The following is an 18,846-nucleotide window of genomic DNA, read 5'->3' as shown; positions in this document are numbered from 1 at the left end:
ATCATTTTCTTTTATGCTTGAATTTCTCCATCTGCTAGTTCTGCTCATGTGAGAAGCCCATCTCCCAAATGACTTTATCCTCCACTGAACTCTTTTAACCTCCCAGCCCTCAGTCACCAAATGGAATTCCTCTTCCTAATCCCCTAACCATTAACTCTGCTATTAGCCATAATCCCCGATACCCTAATGTCAGCTTACATTTCCTGGATAGACAAACCATTTTCTTTTTGTTTTTTATAAAGGCAGCTGACATCTTCCCTTAAAAGGGTATGGAAATGGCTTTTTATTTTTGTGGAAGAGAGAAGGGGATTTTTTTAAAACACCCCCTTTTTATTCAGATATAACCAAAAGCAAAATAAAATACATGGACAAGATAGAACGTAGTCTTTGAATTTACCTTACATGTTCATATTTAAAAAGGACATATTTCATTAGCTTTAAAAATGATTTTAAATAAATTAAATTTTGAAAACATTATTTCTGGTTCACCTCCTTAAAAAAGGATGGTCTTTCTTTGAGTATAATCCAATACCATTGTTTGAAAATAATTTTTGCTGCCTTATTGCTCTGCTTTAAAAATAAAAAAACAATTTAAGTGATTGAATTGGGGCCAGATATTATATAATACAAATTAAACACAATTACAGAAATATCTGAATTTATAACTTAAACCTAAAACAATCAATAATTGACTGTAGGCCCAGATCTCTTATTCTAAATATAATATTCTATAGGTTTTCTGCATTTAGTCCCTGTAACAAGTAGCCCCTTCTCCACGTCTTTCAATTCTTGCTCCTGTCTTCTTCAATGAAAAGCAGCTCTTACTTGCAACAAGCTGCATTTGCCAAGGTCAGGACCACAGCTTTGCTTACCTAACCACATGTATCATGGTTAGTCCATATATTTTCCCGTTAATTGGCTAAATTTCTCAGATTGTTTTCCATGCTAAAAAAAAAAAAAACAACAACAACAACAACAAAAAAAAAACACGGTCTCTTGGTTTAAGATTTTATTCACTCATCAGCCATTAATGGGGATTCCACTAGATAGTAAGCTACAGAGAACAGAAATTTGTGTGTTTTCACTACCATTTTTTTTTTCAAAACCCAGAGCTTTTGAAACTGGGATGAAGTATGTGATCTGAAATATGTGTTGAATGATCCAGGGTCAATTACTGAAGGCAGCTCTATTCATATTAATGGGAAGCAAACATAAATACAGTCCTGTCCTCAGGGAGCTTACAGGAGAGAAAAGTAACTGGGATAGATCTTAAAAATAGTATATATTGTCACAGGGCTATGAAGTAGAGGGACAAGGTGCTGTGAGGGTGTAGACCAGAAGGGTCTTCTCTCCTGGAAGACATCTAGGAAGGGCTCCCCCAAAAATGACTTGATTTGAGACCAAAGGATAATTAGTCAATAACTAGAGGAAAAGAAGAGGGAAGAGAGTTGCAACCTGTTTAGTTTTACCTCAGGTCTTTTTCCTCTTACTCTATGTCCCCCATTCGTATTTATCATTATAGACTCTTTCTATTTTTCCTGCCAATTTAGTTTGCTATCTACTCCTGGACTTCTGCATAAATCTCAAGTGTATATGGGCGTCCCTTTAGGAAACAGCCAAAGCTTACTCTCCTGTTAAAAATGCCAGTGATGATTTTAAAAACTAAAAATGAAACATCAAAAAGGAAAGTAAATTAACATGGAGAATATCTCCTTTTCTACTTATTTACTGTAATTACTGTGTGTATAGGCCAGCTGGTGTTGCTCAGTGGTTGAGTGTTGACCAATGAACCAAGTCGAATACAGTATTTCTTGATGTGGGTTATGGTGGTTTACTTAGGGGTTTGCTGTATAATTATTTGTTAAACTAAATGTATTTTTATGCATTTCCCTATACCCATACTCACACTTAAACATACACAAAGGAGGCAAAATTGGCATGTAAGAATGTGATGTAATAGGATAGTACAAACTAAATATAAACCTAGTTTGAGTCTATATAAGTAATGGAAATTCTTTAAAATTCCAACCGAGTTACCTGCCCTTGACTAGAATCGAACTCTGGGACCCTTCAGTCCATAAGCCAATGCTCTATCCACTGAGCAAAACCGGCTGGGGCCTCAATTTATTTTTTTGGTAATCTGTATAAATGTAACCTGCACTAACGTCACTGGACAGGATCTTTCCATATCATATGCCACTTGCTTAACATGGGGCATGAAGACCTTCTCTCTAATAGACCTCAATTACTAGAGCCGCTTTGTTCAGACATCACCATGCCATCTCTTCCAGACATCATCATTAACATTCATGCCACTCGTGCATGATTTCAGAGATAGCTACCCTGGTTTATTAAATGTTATTAGAAGCAAAGTCAAGAATTACAGGCCTTTATTACTAACCAGCAGCATTTACTGTTTCAGCGCCGACTGGGAGATGCAGCGAAGAAAGCAATCAGCAAGCTCCAGGTCAGGACCATCAAGAAGGGCGACAAGGTAACAGCCTCTTTTCTTTTGGGTGAAGGGCTATTTAAACAAGCTCCTGGCTTTACTGGCCACCAAGGTAGAAGAGAGAAAAGGATGGGAAAGGGGGAATGTATGCTAATAGTTCTCCCATAGGCATCTGTTATTTTTCCCACCTTTATTAAATACTAGAGGCCCGGTACACTCATGCACAGGTAGGGTCCCTAGGCCTGGCCAGCGATCAGGGCTGATCTGTGGAGCAACTGGTGGGGCGATCGGGTTGGGGGGGGGCACTTGCACCCACCTTAGCTGGCCTGGGGCCTGCGGGCTGGGGGCAGCTCCTGCATTGAGCGTCTTCCCCCTGGTGGTCAGTGCACATCATAGCGACCAGTAGTTCCGCCATTTGGACAATTTGCATATTAGGCTTTTATTACATAAGATAATTTAAAGCCCTTTATAAAATGTATACAACAGGACAGCAAAGTCGTTTGGATAGAAAATATGAGAAATTTAAAATTAATGTAGGAAGAGCAGATAAAGCCAGGATGAAATTAGACAAATGCATTACCTAAAATGCCTAACAGAAATGGGTCCCAAATTTAGGTGGGTGCTTTCTAGCAGCCAATGCAAAGAAGGAAATAATATTCCATTTTCAAGCAGTAGCTAATTACCTTACTCCAGTGTCCCACAAGATTTAAAAAAAAAAAAAAAAAAAAAAAAAAGATGGTTCCTGTATTAGGACTTGATTCTTTGCAAAGAAGACAATGTTATGTGCTGAACGATGTCCTCCACTACAGTAAATGCAGGAAGCATATTTAGTGCCTCGGAATTCTAGTGTCTAGAGCCCCAAAGTCATTGCAGCAGCTTCCCTCACTGTAGCAGGATGACATAAAGCCAAAAGCAAATTCATGTCTAGAGGATGGACAGCAGAGCAGTGCAGTCTGTACCTGTGGCCTCTGAAGATCTCTCTTCGCCCAGGAGAAATTTTAAAGCAGTGGATTGCAGACATGGATTTGGAGCTCTTGGGAGCTTGTAAGGGATTCATGACTCAACATGTATTCCAGGTGTTTGTCTCTAGTCTGAATAATTGATTTGTCTCCCTAATTATGTGCTGCTGTTTTTCAACTATATAAAAATTCTATTGAGCTTATTATGATAACATTCATTTAAAATCACTACTGAATTGAAAGTATTTTTCTATTACTTTTTCCCCTGAAACAGAGAATAATAAAAGAATAAGAACTATTATATAAGTAATATTTTATGGGGTATTAAAGGAGATTTATATACTTGGGGAAGAGAGGGGGAAGTCAGAAACACTATTTTAGCATTGTGTACATTCGATTCCTGAGGAATGGAAAGATTAAATATTATTCAGATACTTCTCCATAAATGGTATTTCTTATCTTCGAGTTTTTGCTATGTCACCTCTAATTATAATAAATAGCATTATTAGTAATGGTACATTTAAAAACTGTTCCACTTGCAGTGGAACCCAGAGACAAAACGTGGAGGTTAGAATGAATGGAAACTAAGCCAGTAAATAGTAAATTATTGATTAAGAAAACTGACCCCAAGACCACGAAGCCTGCCTCTGAGGCATGGTCCTTTGGCGTGTTATTTGGGTATCTTTACAGGAGTTGGAACTACAACAGTAGGCTCACGTGTGCTTTCTGTGTTGCAGGAAACAGAGCCCGACTTTGACAACTGTGCAGTCTGTATTGAAGGGTACAAGCCCAGCGACGTGGTCCGGATCTTGCCCTGCCGGTGAGTCACAGGCTGCCTGCTTTGACTTGGGCGAGTGTGGCGAGTGCCCGCTGGCCTCTGGCTCAGACCTGCTAGGCCCATCTGCCCAAACGTCTCCATGTTTCACTATCAAACAACCAGAAAGCTCATTCTTTCTGTGTAACTTTTCTCCTGATCCTCTTTGCACCAACGGAGGTACCTCTAGGAAGTAGGCCCTCATGATACAGTTTGATAGCGCGGATCCCAGTACTAGTTTTCTTTAATAGAAGATTTGTGATACTTGATTTTACAGTGCTATTTTAATTAAATGAGTAAAATTTTTCAAATATTTTATGAATGATCAGCAGCCAGGAAATGGTCAGGATTAAGCAGGACGCCAAAGGCAGATTCTATTTCCTTTGTTTGTTTTGGGGGGATTGGGTTTTTTTGTTTGTTTGTTTGTTTTACTAACAGGAACGGAACGTGACAGTCCCCGGCCAAAACTTCTAGAATCTATAGGAGAGAGTGCCCACAAGTGTAGCTGGAAAAGCTCCCCAGGTGATTCTCACGCAATCCTCATTCCTGTCGCTAATTGATATTGGCTGTTAAGGTGTCTGAATTATTTTTATACAGTTAAAATTAAACACATTTAAATAACTTAATTAAATTATTTTAAAGTTGCCTTAAAAGTTGTCCTCCTGTAATTAAAAACCTTTCTGCATCTGCTCAAGTATTCTAAAAATAAAATTAAATTCTGCCTTGAAGAAATGGTCTTCACTTGAAAAGACTGGCTTTAAAGAGTCTTAAAGTACTCACATAAATAAAGTAGAAAAATACACAAAGATAGAAAACACCCAAAGATACAACACAATCCATTTACTTATAAAACAATGCATCTTTAAAAACTATTCATTAGAAATACAAAAGAAATAAAATATGCCTTTGGAGGAATTGGTTTAATAATCCCAAAATGACAAAGAAGTGACAGAGAAAAAAATCACACCAAGGATATTCAAATAAATGCAGAAACCCTCAAGGGGAATGAATGGATTGTACTTGAAATGCTTTTAGGCCAATTGATCATTAGGAAACCAGACCTGAGGAAGTGCACCCTGGTGGCCCAGCCACGGCATTTGAGTGGGATTCTTCTCCTTGGTTTATAGATGCCTGATTGTCTCTAAGAGGAAATAGTAAGTTGGGCACATAAAGACTTGGTAGTTTCCTTCACATGAGGGTACTACACATAAATTCTCTCTCTAAACATTATCTGTGGCGTTTACTGGGTGACTTCTAGAAACCCTGGCAAAGAGTAGCTGTGTGTGAACCTCAGAGAGCCTCTCAGAGTAGCATCTTTTCATCTCTGCAGATTTTACTCAGGGTTTTATATATCCTGATAGTTATAAGTAAGGAAAGTGCTTTTCTTTATTTTATTTCTTGGAGACTGTTTAGAACCCTGTCAGGCTGCTCCTAATAAAAAAATATTCAGAGCAGCCCAGCCAGTGTTGGCTCAGTGATTGAGCATCGACCTATGAACCAGGGGGTCACAGTTCAATTCCTGGTCAGGGCACATGCCCAGGTTTCAGGCTCAATCCCCAGGGTAGGGCATACAAGAGGCAGCCAATCAATGATTCTCTCTCATCATTGATGTTTCTATCTCTCTCTCCCTCTCCCTTCTCTGAAATCAATTAAAAAATATATTTTTTAAAAATATCTAATGCAAATTAAATAGCAACTTTTTCCTGAGTCTCCAAAGAACTTTACAAATGTAATTAAGAAAATATGTTAGGGGGGGTGAGGGCATGTGCTGGGGAGTGGGAGTGGCTGGGGTGAGGTCAATGGGGGAAAAAGGAAACATATGTAATATTTTAAACAATAAAGAATTAAAAAAGAAAAAGAAAAAAGAAAATCTGTTTTAAAAACTTGGTACAGCATTACTTTAGCTCTGTAATTCATACAGTGTAAAATACCTTGTTCATTTAGAGCTCTGGCGTAAGTATATTCTATGTTCCTACTTACAGTTGCTAGAGGCTGCGTAATAGCCTAGTCATAGACGTACCACAGTTCACTTCACCATGCCCCTGTGTGTAACACCTGGCTGATTGCAATTTGTAATTATGACAAATTACATGGCTTTAGCAGCATTTAGATTGTCATGATATATCAAGCCGGATCTCCTTTTACTCTAAAATATTATGGAAATATTAACCAAGAAAAAAAATAGCATTTTAATATTTATCACAAAAAATAATAAAACTTTAGGAACTTACTTTTTTTTTTTTTTTTTGAACTTTCATTTTATGTATACTAGCCCTTGCCCTAGGCTGGTTCAGTGTGGCCTCAAGCTTTCCCTTTTTATATCATTATTTGGTTCTCAGCTTATTCCTTGATTCTTTTTGCTTCAAGCTCCTTACTGTCCATCTGCTTTTATTTCCTTATCGTAGGCCCTCCTTTAAATAGTGAACTTCATTGAGCATTCCCAAACACAGATTATACTTATGGCTGTTTGATCTTAGACTCGCCACATGCATTCACTCTTTGAAGAGCTCATACATTTTTTTCTATGCTGACTTTAAAATCAAGATATTTGTATGCCTGTTGCTGGGTTCTGCCAGACAGTTTGCAGTAATGGATGTTATCCAACAAAGGCACTGGCATTTGCGTTTTGCTAGGTAATTTCCTCTGGGGTATCATTAAGCCTTTGTTCCTATGAACTTCATAGACTCTCCCATTATTTCCAGGCTGACTCATACACAGAATTCTTTGCATCTCCTTGGAGTAAAAACTGTTTCCAAAAATGTTCCAGTTTATTGTCTTCCTTCTCTGATACTCTTTTCTGTGGCCTCCTCGCCCCTGACACACTGGGTATATCTCTGCTCTGTTGTTGCTGGGTAGGGTGTCTTTCCGAATCACTCAGGAATGGATGCTCTTGTACCACCATATTTTCAAAATCATTCTCTTGTTTGTTTCTTTCCATTGTCTCTTTTGGAGTCCCTTGCATGAGTAAGGAACTAATAATGATTTCCCTCCTATTTGTTGTCATGGTAATGATTAAAGTCATGCACAGACATACCTACCAGCTCCAAGACGAGTTTTAACAACAGACCTATGCTATTCAGAATTAATCCTTGCTTTTTACAAGTGCTATTTTAATTAAGTTAAAAACTCTTTTCAAATACTTTATGAATGATCATGAAAGGATCGATAGCCAGAATATGATCAGGAATGAGTAGGAAGTCAAAGGCAGATTCCATTTCCCTTCATCTTCTTCCGAACGGGAACAGAATGTGACAGCACCACCAAAACTTTGGGAATCTAGGAGAGGGTGCCAGCGTTGTGTGTGCTGTGCTTTTAATTTAGCCTTGACTTCTTTTAACAGGAGAAAATGTCAATGAAGGGATTTGGATTTTGATGCAATAATCTAATTTATCTAACAAACAATTGGTTTTCACATATTCAATTCAAAACCTGACAAATAATGATAATGGTACGTATTTCTACTGTTATTATTATTGCTGTTGTTACAGTGTAATGTGACATTACTCTTATCATCATTATTGGAACTATTACTGTTCCTAGTACAATGGTTACATCATTATGACCTTCGATTCTTTCCTGTCTTTCTGCAGTAGTCTTCTTACTAAGCTTTCTGCTCCTATTCCTGCTCCTTAATTATTCATTCTGATAAGTCTATTTTTAATTATCTGGCTATAGACTAGATTGACTCCAAGTACTCTTCAGCAAATACAACTTTAAATTCATCAAGTGTATCAGTATTAGGACCAAAATATTAGTTGAGGGAATACTTCAGTCCTTCCATTTCTTTAAATTCTACTTCTGCAACAAGGGAGATTCACAGAAAACTAAAAACATGCATTATTGCTTATTGGCTCCTTACAAGGGGGATTGAGTTGGCTGGTGCAATGGCCATCGCCTTCCTCCTGGACCTCTGTATGAATCACCCTGGAGAATCCTGCCATGTGTGCCTTAGAGTTTTATACTCTTCTCCATGGGGACTCGCCACAGCGGTTCGTGTATGGGATAACCACATTTCTCCCAAGCAAGGGAATGTTTTTATATCGTGGGCACTGGATGGTGATACTGTCCAGATTTCTCTCTATGCTTGCTCATGGGAAGCTAAAAGCCCCGTTTGTGGCCCACACACATAGTCAACAGCTATCTTGGCGGCCTCACCCTGACTCTGCTTTAAGCCTGCTTTCTTCGTTTTTTCTTATTTTGCTTTTATGACATCTTCTGGGATATCTGTATCTCCTAAGTCTTCTTAAGTCCTTTCTAGAATAAACATTTTCCATGTCTTTAAAACTTTGTCAACATAGTTTTTAATCCTATATACTAAAGAGCTAATATGCTAATTAGACCAAACAGCAGAATGACCTTCCAGAGGAAGCCGGGGTGGCTGCGAGGGTCGAGGCAGCCGGGGCTTCGAGGGCCTACCCTTGCACGAATTTTGTGCATCAGGCCTCTAGTTGTTTTATAACATCCCATATAGCATAATTTATTTGATTATTTTTGGACATTTCAGTTGGCTCCCCCCACCACACACACACACACACTTTTTTGCTGTTATAAATAGGCTGTCATAAATAGCTATGTGTGTAGACCTTAGCTCACATGTTGGCATATTTCTTTTTTTCTAAGGTTAGGTATTCAAATAACCTATTGTTTTTCATAAAGTTGTACTGAAAGAGTTTTCCAGCCAGTCAGAGCTAAGAAGACTATTTCAAGTGAAGACAACTCGTGGTAACCAGGAATTGTTAGCTTATAATGCCCGTCAGGATGGTGGAGGAGCAGGCTGGTTCAGATCACTTAGGACCTGAATGCCCAGCCAAGGAGCCCGGGCTGTAGGCAGGTGCTGGGGGCCCTCTGAGGGGTTTAGCTTGTGCCCCATGCACAGCACGCTGGCACCATGTGCGACACCATGTGGCTTGAAGGGATCTGACTAGAGTTGGGAGACCAGTTAAGAGACTGTTAATCTAAAAATAAAAGGCCAAAGTGAAAATCAAGAATCATTTATTTGCAATTAAAAGAATAATTATTCTGGAAATACTGATTTAGGCAGAAACCAAAATAGTGTCCCAAAGAAGAAAAAAAAGTTAAATGTTCTTAGAGTAAAAAGTACATTCTTAGTGCTATAGGATTGGTCCAGGATGGTTATTAGTCAGATGTCAGGTGGTCTGGATGATAGATACCAGGTGGTCCAGAACATGGGAACCAGGAGGTCTGGTCTCATCCAGTGGTCTGGAAAATGGATGTCAGGTGGATGTCTATATGAGCCCTGCAGCGGGTAATCAGGTGGCCTGGATATGTGAGTCCTGCAGGGGGCAATTAGAGTGTTAAGTTATCTGCAGGTCCAGATGTATATCCAGGCATCAACAAAGGACTGGAAAGTTCAAACAAGTATAAGTTCCCAGGATAGTGAGAACAGGAATTGAGTCTTTCCTCGTACCACAACTTTCATAATGTTAATAATCTTAGCAGCTCGGTTAGCGTGAACTCCACTTTATTTATTCCCTGTCTTCACTCTTCCCTTAAGATTTTGGCGACTTTCTTCTGAGTTATCCAGCCCCAGAACAATCCCATACCTGGGTCATTGAGGCACACTTCCATTTTGGATAGATAATTGTTCGATTCTGTGCTACCCTTCCTCTTTCTCTTCTCTCCGTTTTAGGAATGAGGCTTAATTTCAGTTGTATCCGTTTAAGAGCTCTCTTAGTAATGCAGGACATACACGATATTATACTGTTGGTTTTTTTCTTTGAAACTTAAGCCTACATTTTACAAATATCTGAACATGACTAATAGGATTCCTGCTGTAAGAGATGAAATAGAGATTTAAACACAGTAATATGCCAGACTAAAAATCAAAAACAGTATAAGTGGTTACCGTTAAATTGCAGTACAAATTAACCATGAAAGGACAAGTGAAGCTTGTAGGTGCCAATTGGGGTCATAGATACCCTAACTGGCACAGGAATTCCTAATGACATTTCAATATCTGAGTCAGATAGCACCTAAAAGTGATAGGCCTGAAGATTTGGAAAAAGAATTTTTTGAGGACAAAGCCCAATTTTGGTCTTCTAGTTTCTTTGAAGGTCAGTTAGCTACCATGTGTCTACAATTGACAAAGACATTCATAAATCATCCCTGTCCATAACCAATCAGACAGCCAGCTATTTTTCTTTTTCAGTTGTTGTGACTGACATATATTTTTATTAATTGACTCCTCAAATGCAAGCACCCATTAACTCCTGTCCCCAAAGACGGGTGACATTTTCTTCCACCAGAGAAGTAGCTCTGGGAGACGTCTAGTAGAAAGGACATGGCAAACAGTAAAGGGATCCATTTGTAGAACTTTCTGAACAAGCACCTATGGTAAGACTTCCAGGCTTGCCTGCCAAGGCCCAGCCTCGTTAAAATCAAGTTAATGAGATATACTGAGCTAACGTAGGTGAGCACACAGCAGTACACCAATGAGTGGCTGGCGTCCGATGGGCCCCTCTGAAAGGCTGTTTGTTCAGTGTGTCCCGGAGCATTTCCTTGTTCTCATGGGTGCTTCCAACAAACCCACCTGGGCAGTCTGTAGCCTCACCTGTCTTGCCTGAAACTCTGAAGTGGGATCCACGTCTTGGGTCCTTTCATGATAACCCAAGGTGCCTTCTCAGTTGGATGCTGATATTCATCTGGTAACTTCCCTTTTTGGGGGCGGAGGACACGAGACTCTCCTTGCCAGACATGGCATGATCATTATAAAGAAGGTAACATAAAGAAGAATTATAATCTGATGTAAAAATGGGCATCATTTTAATATTTGACAACTCAAAGCATCACAATCAAGTTTTACTGAAAGCACTAAAAATAAACACTAGCCCCTTAAGCTATGTTTTTCCCCAGGGACCAGTCTGATTTTTAGATGAGTCAAATGAACTGAATGTCTTTGTGGGGAGAAAATTCCAACCTCTTTATGAGTAAAAGAAATTTACAAAATGCTGAAATGTGATCAGGATTCTGACGATGAGTCCTATAACTGGTGAAGTGGAAAATAAGGGGCGCTTTCTAGCCGGGCAGAAATGGTCTGTCCTGACTTCACCCTGCATACCTGTGACATTTCTTGACTAGGAACAGGTTTTTTACCAAGTTCCTTCTTTTGAAAACAGTGATAAATGTTGGCTGGTTTTCATAAGGTTTGACTCACTCTTTCAAGCCCATGTTATGCAAGTTAGATTATTGGGCATTCTGTCTATATGGAGAGGTGATTTTTGAAATAACTTTCAGGGTTTCGTGGCTCATACATTTTTAACATAGAGAAAAGTATAAAGATGTAAACAAAAAATAATCTCAACACTGAGAAAGAAATTATTATTAATATTGGTCTATTTCATTTTTTATAATGCATGTATATAAATACCATATATGTTGTTATACATTGTATGTTGTTAAATATATACCATGTATTTGTTAAACATTGTAGAGTCAGAACATTAACACAATTTTTATTCTACTTTCTTATTTAACATTAAAAAGTAAGCATTTAAAAAAAAAAAGTAAGCATTTTCGCCCAGCTGGCGTGGCTTAGTGGTTGAGCATTGAGACGTATGAACCAGGAGGTCACAGTTCGATTCCCAGTCAGGGCACATGACTGGGGTTGCCGGCTCAATCCCCAGTGGGAGGGGCATGCAGAAAGCAGCCAATCAGTGATTCTCATCATTGATGTTTCTATCTCTCTATCTCCCTTCCTCTCTGAAATCAATAAAAATATATTTTTTAAAAAGTAAGCATTTTCTATAATTAGAAATTATTTTAAAATATCCTAGTCGTTGCAGAGTAGCCCATTATTGGAGTTTAGTTAACTGCCCTCCTATTGTTCAGCATTTAAATTGCTCCCAGTTTTCATCATTATAAAATCATTACCTTAATTGTTTTTATATATTTTCTTATGTATATATTCCTTAGGATACATTGCTAAAAGTGAACTTACTGGGTCAAAAATTATTTTAAAGAACCTTCATAAGTTTTGTCCAACTGCTTTCCTGAAAGATAGTAACGGTTTACACCCACTGAATGGGATGTGAGGATGCTTAGTGTCACTTTGGAACCCTGAACTAGAACCATTTTAAACATCTTTCTCATTTGATAGGCAAATATGAAGGTAGCACTAGTTCTTTTTCTTTTCTTTTTTTTAAGGAACTGCCATGGATATTCAGAACCAATGGCAGATAGATAGATAGATAGATAGATAGATAGATAGATAGATAGATAGATATAGATATTCTAGAGAGAGGAAGGGAGAGGAATAGAGAAAAAGCTCCATGAGAAAGAAACATCTATTGGCTGACTTCTACACGCCCCCTACTGGGGATGGAGCCTGAAACCTGGGCTTGTGCCCTGACCTGGAATCAAACCGTGACCTCCTGGTTCATGGGCCGATGCTCAACCACTGAGCCACACCAGCCAGGCAAGGTAGCACTAGTTTTAATTACCATATTTTTTATTTCTTTGAGATGTTACTATTGACTAACAAGCTCTTCATATATCTAATCTAAATTGTCATTGTCTATAAGATGCTTACCAATTTCAAAGGTGTTAAAATGGGGATGGGGAATGGGATGGCCTAGAATTGATAAAATGTGATATTAACTATTTTAAAATTTTTATTTTGATATTTTCAGTAAATAGTGCTTTTTCTCTTTTAATTATTTTACTCTGTTTTGATAATGCTTTTTGATTAACAGTAAAAAAGATAAAATATATGAATTTTATCTTTGTTCATTTTTATTTCTTCCTCTCTTATGCTTCCCTATCAAGAAATAAAGAAAACATTGGTTAACTACATTTTTTAAAATGTATCTGAAATTTACGTTGGTGTGAAGCATTCCACTCAAAACCATTATTTAAAAGACTCATACTTTCAGGAATATAACTTAACATACTCTGCCAAATTAAAAGTTATATAGTGTGGTAGGAGTCTAAAATGGCACAACTGCTTTGGAAATTTGACAGTTTCTGCTAAAGTTAAACACATGCTACCCATCTATCCTAGCAGGGCCACTCTTGGATATGTATGTACCCAGGAAAAATGAATGCCACGTTCACAGAAAGACTTGTACAAGAGTTGTCCTAGCACACTTATTCATAATAGCCAAAAAGGAAAACAACCCAAATGTCTAACAACAGAAAAATGTATAAACAAATTGGGGTACATACACGCAATGGAATATCACTCAGCATTAAAAAACAATGTATATTAATAAGTATACATTAAAAAAAAATAAGTATACATTAAAGCACACATGAACCTGAAAACATTATGTTGAGCAAAAGAAACCCAGGCAAAAAAAAAAAAAAAAGAATATGCTTTATGATCCCATTTATATGAAATTCAATCACAAACAAAGCTCATCTATGCTGACAGAAGCCATAACGGTGGGTACATGGCAGGGAGTGGATACTGACTGGTGAGGGGCAGGAGAGGTCTGTGGGGAAACTGTATCTTCATCTGAATAGTACATACACTACAGTCATGGAGCTTTCTTAAGATTTAAGCAATTTTTATGCCTACATTTAAAATAATGGGGGGGGGGGGGTTTAAGTACCAAAGAAGCTATACTTTGAACTTAAAAAAAAGATAGTTCACTTTGTGCCTTAGTCAAAATTACATAAATTTTAAGTTCAAAGTGTGCTGATGGTGTTTTCTAATAACTTTTCTTTGGATTTGTATGTGTACCCAGCCAAACATTAGGTACATTACTGAATCTCAGGGATGAAAGGAGGAAAAAGAAAAGGAGATGGCAGGGCTGGTAAATGATGTCTGATGTGTTACTTTCTGTCGTCTGCAACAGAGCAAATGCAGCCCGAGGAAAGAAGTCTCGAACTGTAATAACCTTGTTAAATATGGCATTCTGACTTCAAATGTCCTGATCCCCAGTTATATTCATCAACTAGACAGACGGGAAGAAAGCCAACCAGCTTTGCTGCCCCAGCCAAGTGATATAATTAGACCAGGGTCAAGTTTTCAGCACGGAGCCTCCCTCCGCCAGAAACCAGAGGCGCAAGTGACACTGGCTACGAAAGGAGGGTTCAGCAGTGCCCTCAGAACTTGCGTTCCCCAAGGATTGATTTCGTCCACTGTAGCTAAAAAAAGAAACGCAGTTTAGTCGCAGGAAGATCTGATACATTGTCTTAGTTTTTTTTGTTTTTTTTGTTTTTTTAAGTTGTGTTGGTTTTTCCTTACTGATATTTAAATCCAATACTATGGGCAACTGGGTGAAAGAAGTGGCTGTTTATTAAAATATTTTAACTTTGGGAGAAACCAAGATGGCGGCATAGGTAAACACCTAACCTGCTGCCTCGCACAACAATATCAAAACTACAACTAAAAGACAGAAGGGATACCATCCAGAACCACAGGAAAGCTGGCTGAGTGGAAATTCTACAACTAGAAGCAAAGAAGAAAGCACATTGAGACTCAGAAGAGATGCAAAAGGCTGAGGTACAGAGACACGCGCATGCAGAGAGGACGGGCGGCTGAGTGCGTGGCTGGCTTTCCCAAGTGGGAGGGAGATGGAAGCTCCCGACTGCGTTGAACTCCAGTCCCGGGCGAAACTCTGGGAACCCAGACTCATTCGGTGGGAATCTGGACTGTCAGGAAAAGAGAAAGCACACGGAGACTCAGGGGAGCTGCGGAAGGCAGAGGTCCGGAGGCGCGCTAGCAGAGAGGACTGATTGCTGAGTGCACGGGCGACTGAGTGCGCGGCTGGCTTTCTAAAGCAGGAGGAAGATGGAGGCTCCCAACTGTGCTGAACTCCAATTCCGGGCGAGTTTCTGGGAACCCAGACTCATTCGGGGAGAAACTGGACTGTCTGGCAGCGGGCGAAACTCGAGGGCGGCTTTCTCTCAGAGGTGCTTGCAGCAATTACCGAGGGACACTGAGACCCAGGGGCCTTATAGGGCAGGGCTGATGGGAAGCCAAGGCTGTCTGCTCTGCCCTGAGACTCCACCCCATCCAAGCTGAGCACAGAGGCTTTTGCAATTTTGCACATCTTGTCTCATAAGGCTGTCTCCAGCACAGAAGTTCTCCCAGCATAGACACAGCTGATCCTCACAGCCAATTGGCCTGGAGGTCAATTCCTCCCAGTGATACCAACAATAATCAAGACTTAACTACAACAAGGCTGTGCACACAGTCCACAAAGGGGTGCACCAAAAGTGTCCACCTCAGGTAACTGGGGGAGGCTGAGCCACTGGGCCTTATAGGACACCTACCACACAAAGCTACTCTACCAACTCAGGGAAGCAACGAAAACGCAGAGACAAAGAAACAGATCACAAATGAAAGAAATGGAGGAAAGCAAACGACTGGATATAGAGTTCAAAACCATGGTTATAAGGTTTTTCAAGAATTTCCTAGAAAAGGCCAATAAATTTAGCAAGACCCTCAAGGATATGAAAAAGGACCAACTAGAAATTAAACATACACTGACTGAAATAAAAAATATTATACAGAGACCTAACAGCAGACTAGAGGACTGCAAGAATCAAGTCAAAGATTTGAAATACAAAGAAGCAAAAAACACTCAACTGGAAAAGCAAAAAGAAAAAAGAACCCAAAAACTTGAAGATAGTGTAAGGAGCCTCTGGGACAACCTCAAGTGTACCAACATCAGAATTATGGGGGTGCCAGAAGAAGAGAGAGAGCAAGATACTGAAAACCTATTTGAAGAAATAATGACCGAAAGCTTCCCCCACCTGGTGAAAGAAATAGACTTACAAGTTCAGGAAGCGCAGAGAACCCCAAACAAAAGGAATCCAAAGAGGACCACACCAAGACACATCATAATTAAATTGCCAAGAGCAAAAGACAAAGAGAGAATATTAAAAGCAGCAAGAGAAAAACAGTTAATTACCTACAAGGGAGTACCCATATAATGGTCAGCTGATTTCTCAACAGAAACTATGCAGGCCAGACGGGAGTGGCAAGAAATATTCAAAGTGATGAATAGCAAGAACCTACAACCAAGATTACTCTACCCAGCAAAGCTATCATTCAGAATTGAAGGGCAGATAAAGAACTTCACAGATAAGAGAAAGCTAAAGGAGTTCATCACCGCCAAACCAGTATTATATGAAATGCTGAAAGGTATTCTTTAGGAAGAGGAAGAAGAAAAAAAAAGGTAAAGATAAAAATTATGAACAACAAATACATGTCTATCAACAAGTGAATCTAAAAATCAAGTGAATAAAAAATCTGAAGAACAGAATAAACTGGTGAATATAATAGAATCAGGGGCATAGAAAGGGAGTGGACTGAAAATTCTCGGGAAGAAAGGGGTGTGGGGGGTGCGGGAAGAGACTGGACAAAAATCGTACACCTATGGATGAGGACAGTGGGCGGGAGGTAAGGGCAGAGGGTGGGGTGGGAACCGGGTGGAGGGGAGCTATGGGGGGAATAAAGAGGAACAAATGTAATAATCTGAACAATAAAGATTTATTAAATTAAAAAATATATATTTTAACTTTGAAAAGCACTCTACTGTTTACAAAGCTCTTTTGCATATAATAGCTAATTGGTATTACAATTATATATATTATAATTATATATATATCTTATATATCTATAATATAAATAGAGTAGGTATTATTAATGCCTCATTATTTTAATTTTTTTTAAAAAAAACTTAATTCAGAGAGATTTGTCACAGGGCCCAAAGCAAAGCCATGTTTTCTGACTTCTGAGCTGGTCTTTCCACTGTACCACTGGCTGTGGGTCTGACACCTTGGCCCAACCCTCCACCTGCCCCATAAGGGTGCTCTGCTGTGCTCTCAACACTCTGGGAATATGGTTTTGGCTAAAAATCTGCCTCAGAAACTCCCATCTCCCTCAAAGCCAAATGTCAAAGGACCCCATGCACATCAGTTTAAATCTAGCCCAGCCTTAAGGATTTCACTTTCTCCATAGTGAGTCCAAGCTTGTTATTAATGGGCCTGGAAACACCCTCCTTCTTCACAGAGGGCGGTGCTTGTGCTAGAGGTGAGCAGTGATGTACTGTAGTGCATTCTTTTTCCCTCTCCAGCAGGTGCACCTGCTAGCATAGCCTGTTAGCTTGCCTAAACAAAGTAATTATGTTTACAGCAACAGCCAGAATATGGTCGCTACTGGTTCTGTGTGACAGCTCTTTTTCCCCTTTCCTTTTCTTCTTTTTCTTTTTATTTTAAACAATGTTTATATAACCTAAATAGAGGGAATCCAGAAAATGCAGTGTCTCATAATCAGTCCAGACATTTCAGACCACGCCCAATGGCAGAGTTGCCCCCACAGCGGAAGGAGTTGGAAGGAGTTTATGGCAGGAGGGGCTATGCCTGCTTAATTGGCCTGATTCACACCAAGCCCAGAACACAACACCGCGATCACTGTAAGGACTGTCTGCAGAGGAGACAGAGAAAGATGAGACAGTATGGAAGGAAATCACTTAACGACACAAAGTTTATCATCACGTTCTTTGATGGCCATTTCACCAAGGGGAATGAAACAGCTTTCACTGATGCCAAAAGGAAAGCCAGGGGACCCTGATCTCAATGGCAGGGGGCAGGGTCTTATAGCCTGCAAAAGGGAATGAAATGGAAAGGCCAGAACAGCCCTTCCTCCTCTACATAGAGGAAAAAAAAAAATTGTCATTCAATTGGGGTAAGATTTACACATACAGGTGAAAGGACAAGAGAAAACAAGAATCAATAGATGGGGAGATGAGTCAAACTGGGTTTTCAGTGCTGCTAAAAATGTGAGATCTGATTTTATTATTCATCATCCTCTCTGCATCATTATGCAGCTGTAGACATCATGTTTTGTGAGGTGTTTAAAGAACAGTTTCTAAACGTTTGCTTCCCTTCAGTGAATTAGGAAGAAGAGTTTGATCAACCCCCTGTTGTACTTCCAATTTGTTGGGATTGTTAAGAGATAGAATATCTTGTCCTTTTGTTCCTCTGATGTATTTCCTCACCTAGCCTTTGTTAAAACATGGGAAGGGACAGTGCTTTACTGAGAATTGCACAAAGAGGAAGAGTTGAGATTGACTTTGCCTTACAGATGTTTACGAAACTGGTGGTGCATTGCACTAAATTTCAGAGTCTTCCCCTATTCTTTTGTTTATTTAGTCAAGTGACTTTTATTTTTCTTTCCATTTGTGGGGGGGGGGGGGGGATTTTTTTTTTTTTTTTGCAATCCAATTATAAGGATATTGTCTTCATATTTATTGTTTAACAAGAAATATGATGCTAGAAATATTAGTTAATGATAAGCATGATCACCCTATGAGTCATTTCAGCACTTCTTTTTCATTACTTCCTCCTGTGATTTTTTAAAATTTTGAGTTACTTGCATTCAATCTTAGAAAGTTCATTCTGAAGAGTAGAATATGGAGTAATAACAACATCTAAAAACAAGATTCAGCCCTAACTGGTTTGGCTCAGTGGATAGAGCATTGGCCTGTGGACTTCACAGTCCCAGGTTTGATTCCAGTCAAGGGCACGTACCTCAGTTGCAGGCTCCTTGCCAGCCCAGGCCCTGGTCAGAGCATGTGAAGGAGGCAACCAATCGATGTCTTTCTCTCACATTAATATTTCTGTCTTTCCCTCTCTCTTCCACTATCTCT

General features: G+C 39.3%; 1 protein-coding gene across 2 annotated transcripts in view; it reads left to right on the top strand.

Annotated features, from left to right (window-relative positions):
• Positions 1 to 18,846, top strand: part of RNF150 (ring finger protein 150) — a 179,142-nt gene that overhangs the window by 98,336 nt on the left and 61,960 nt on the right. For both annotated transcript variants that reach the window (XM_080672482.1, XM_080672483.1), the window contains exons 3-4: positions 2,423 to 2,494; positions 4,146 to 4,228. In XM_080672482.1, the coding sequence (XP_080528608.1) occupies positions 2,423 to 2,494; positions 4,146 to 4,228 (155 nt within the window). The remainder of the gene's footprint in view (positions 1 to 2,422; positions 2,495 to 4,145; positions 4,229 to 18,846) is intronic.

The sequence above is a fragment of the Plecotus auritus genome (assembly GCF_963455305.1).
Source record: "Plecotus auritus genome assembly, chromosome: 6".
Lineage (NCBI taxonomy): Eukaryota > Metazoa > Chordata > Mammalia > Chiroptera > Vespertilionidae > Plecotus > Plecotus auritus.
This window is presented reverse-complemented; position numbering and strand designations above follow the sequence as displayed.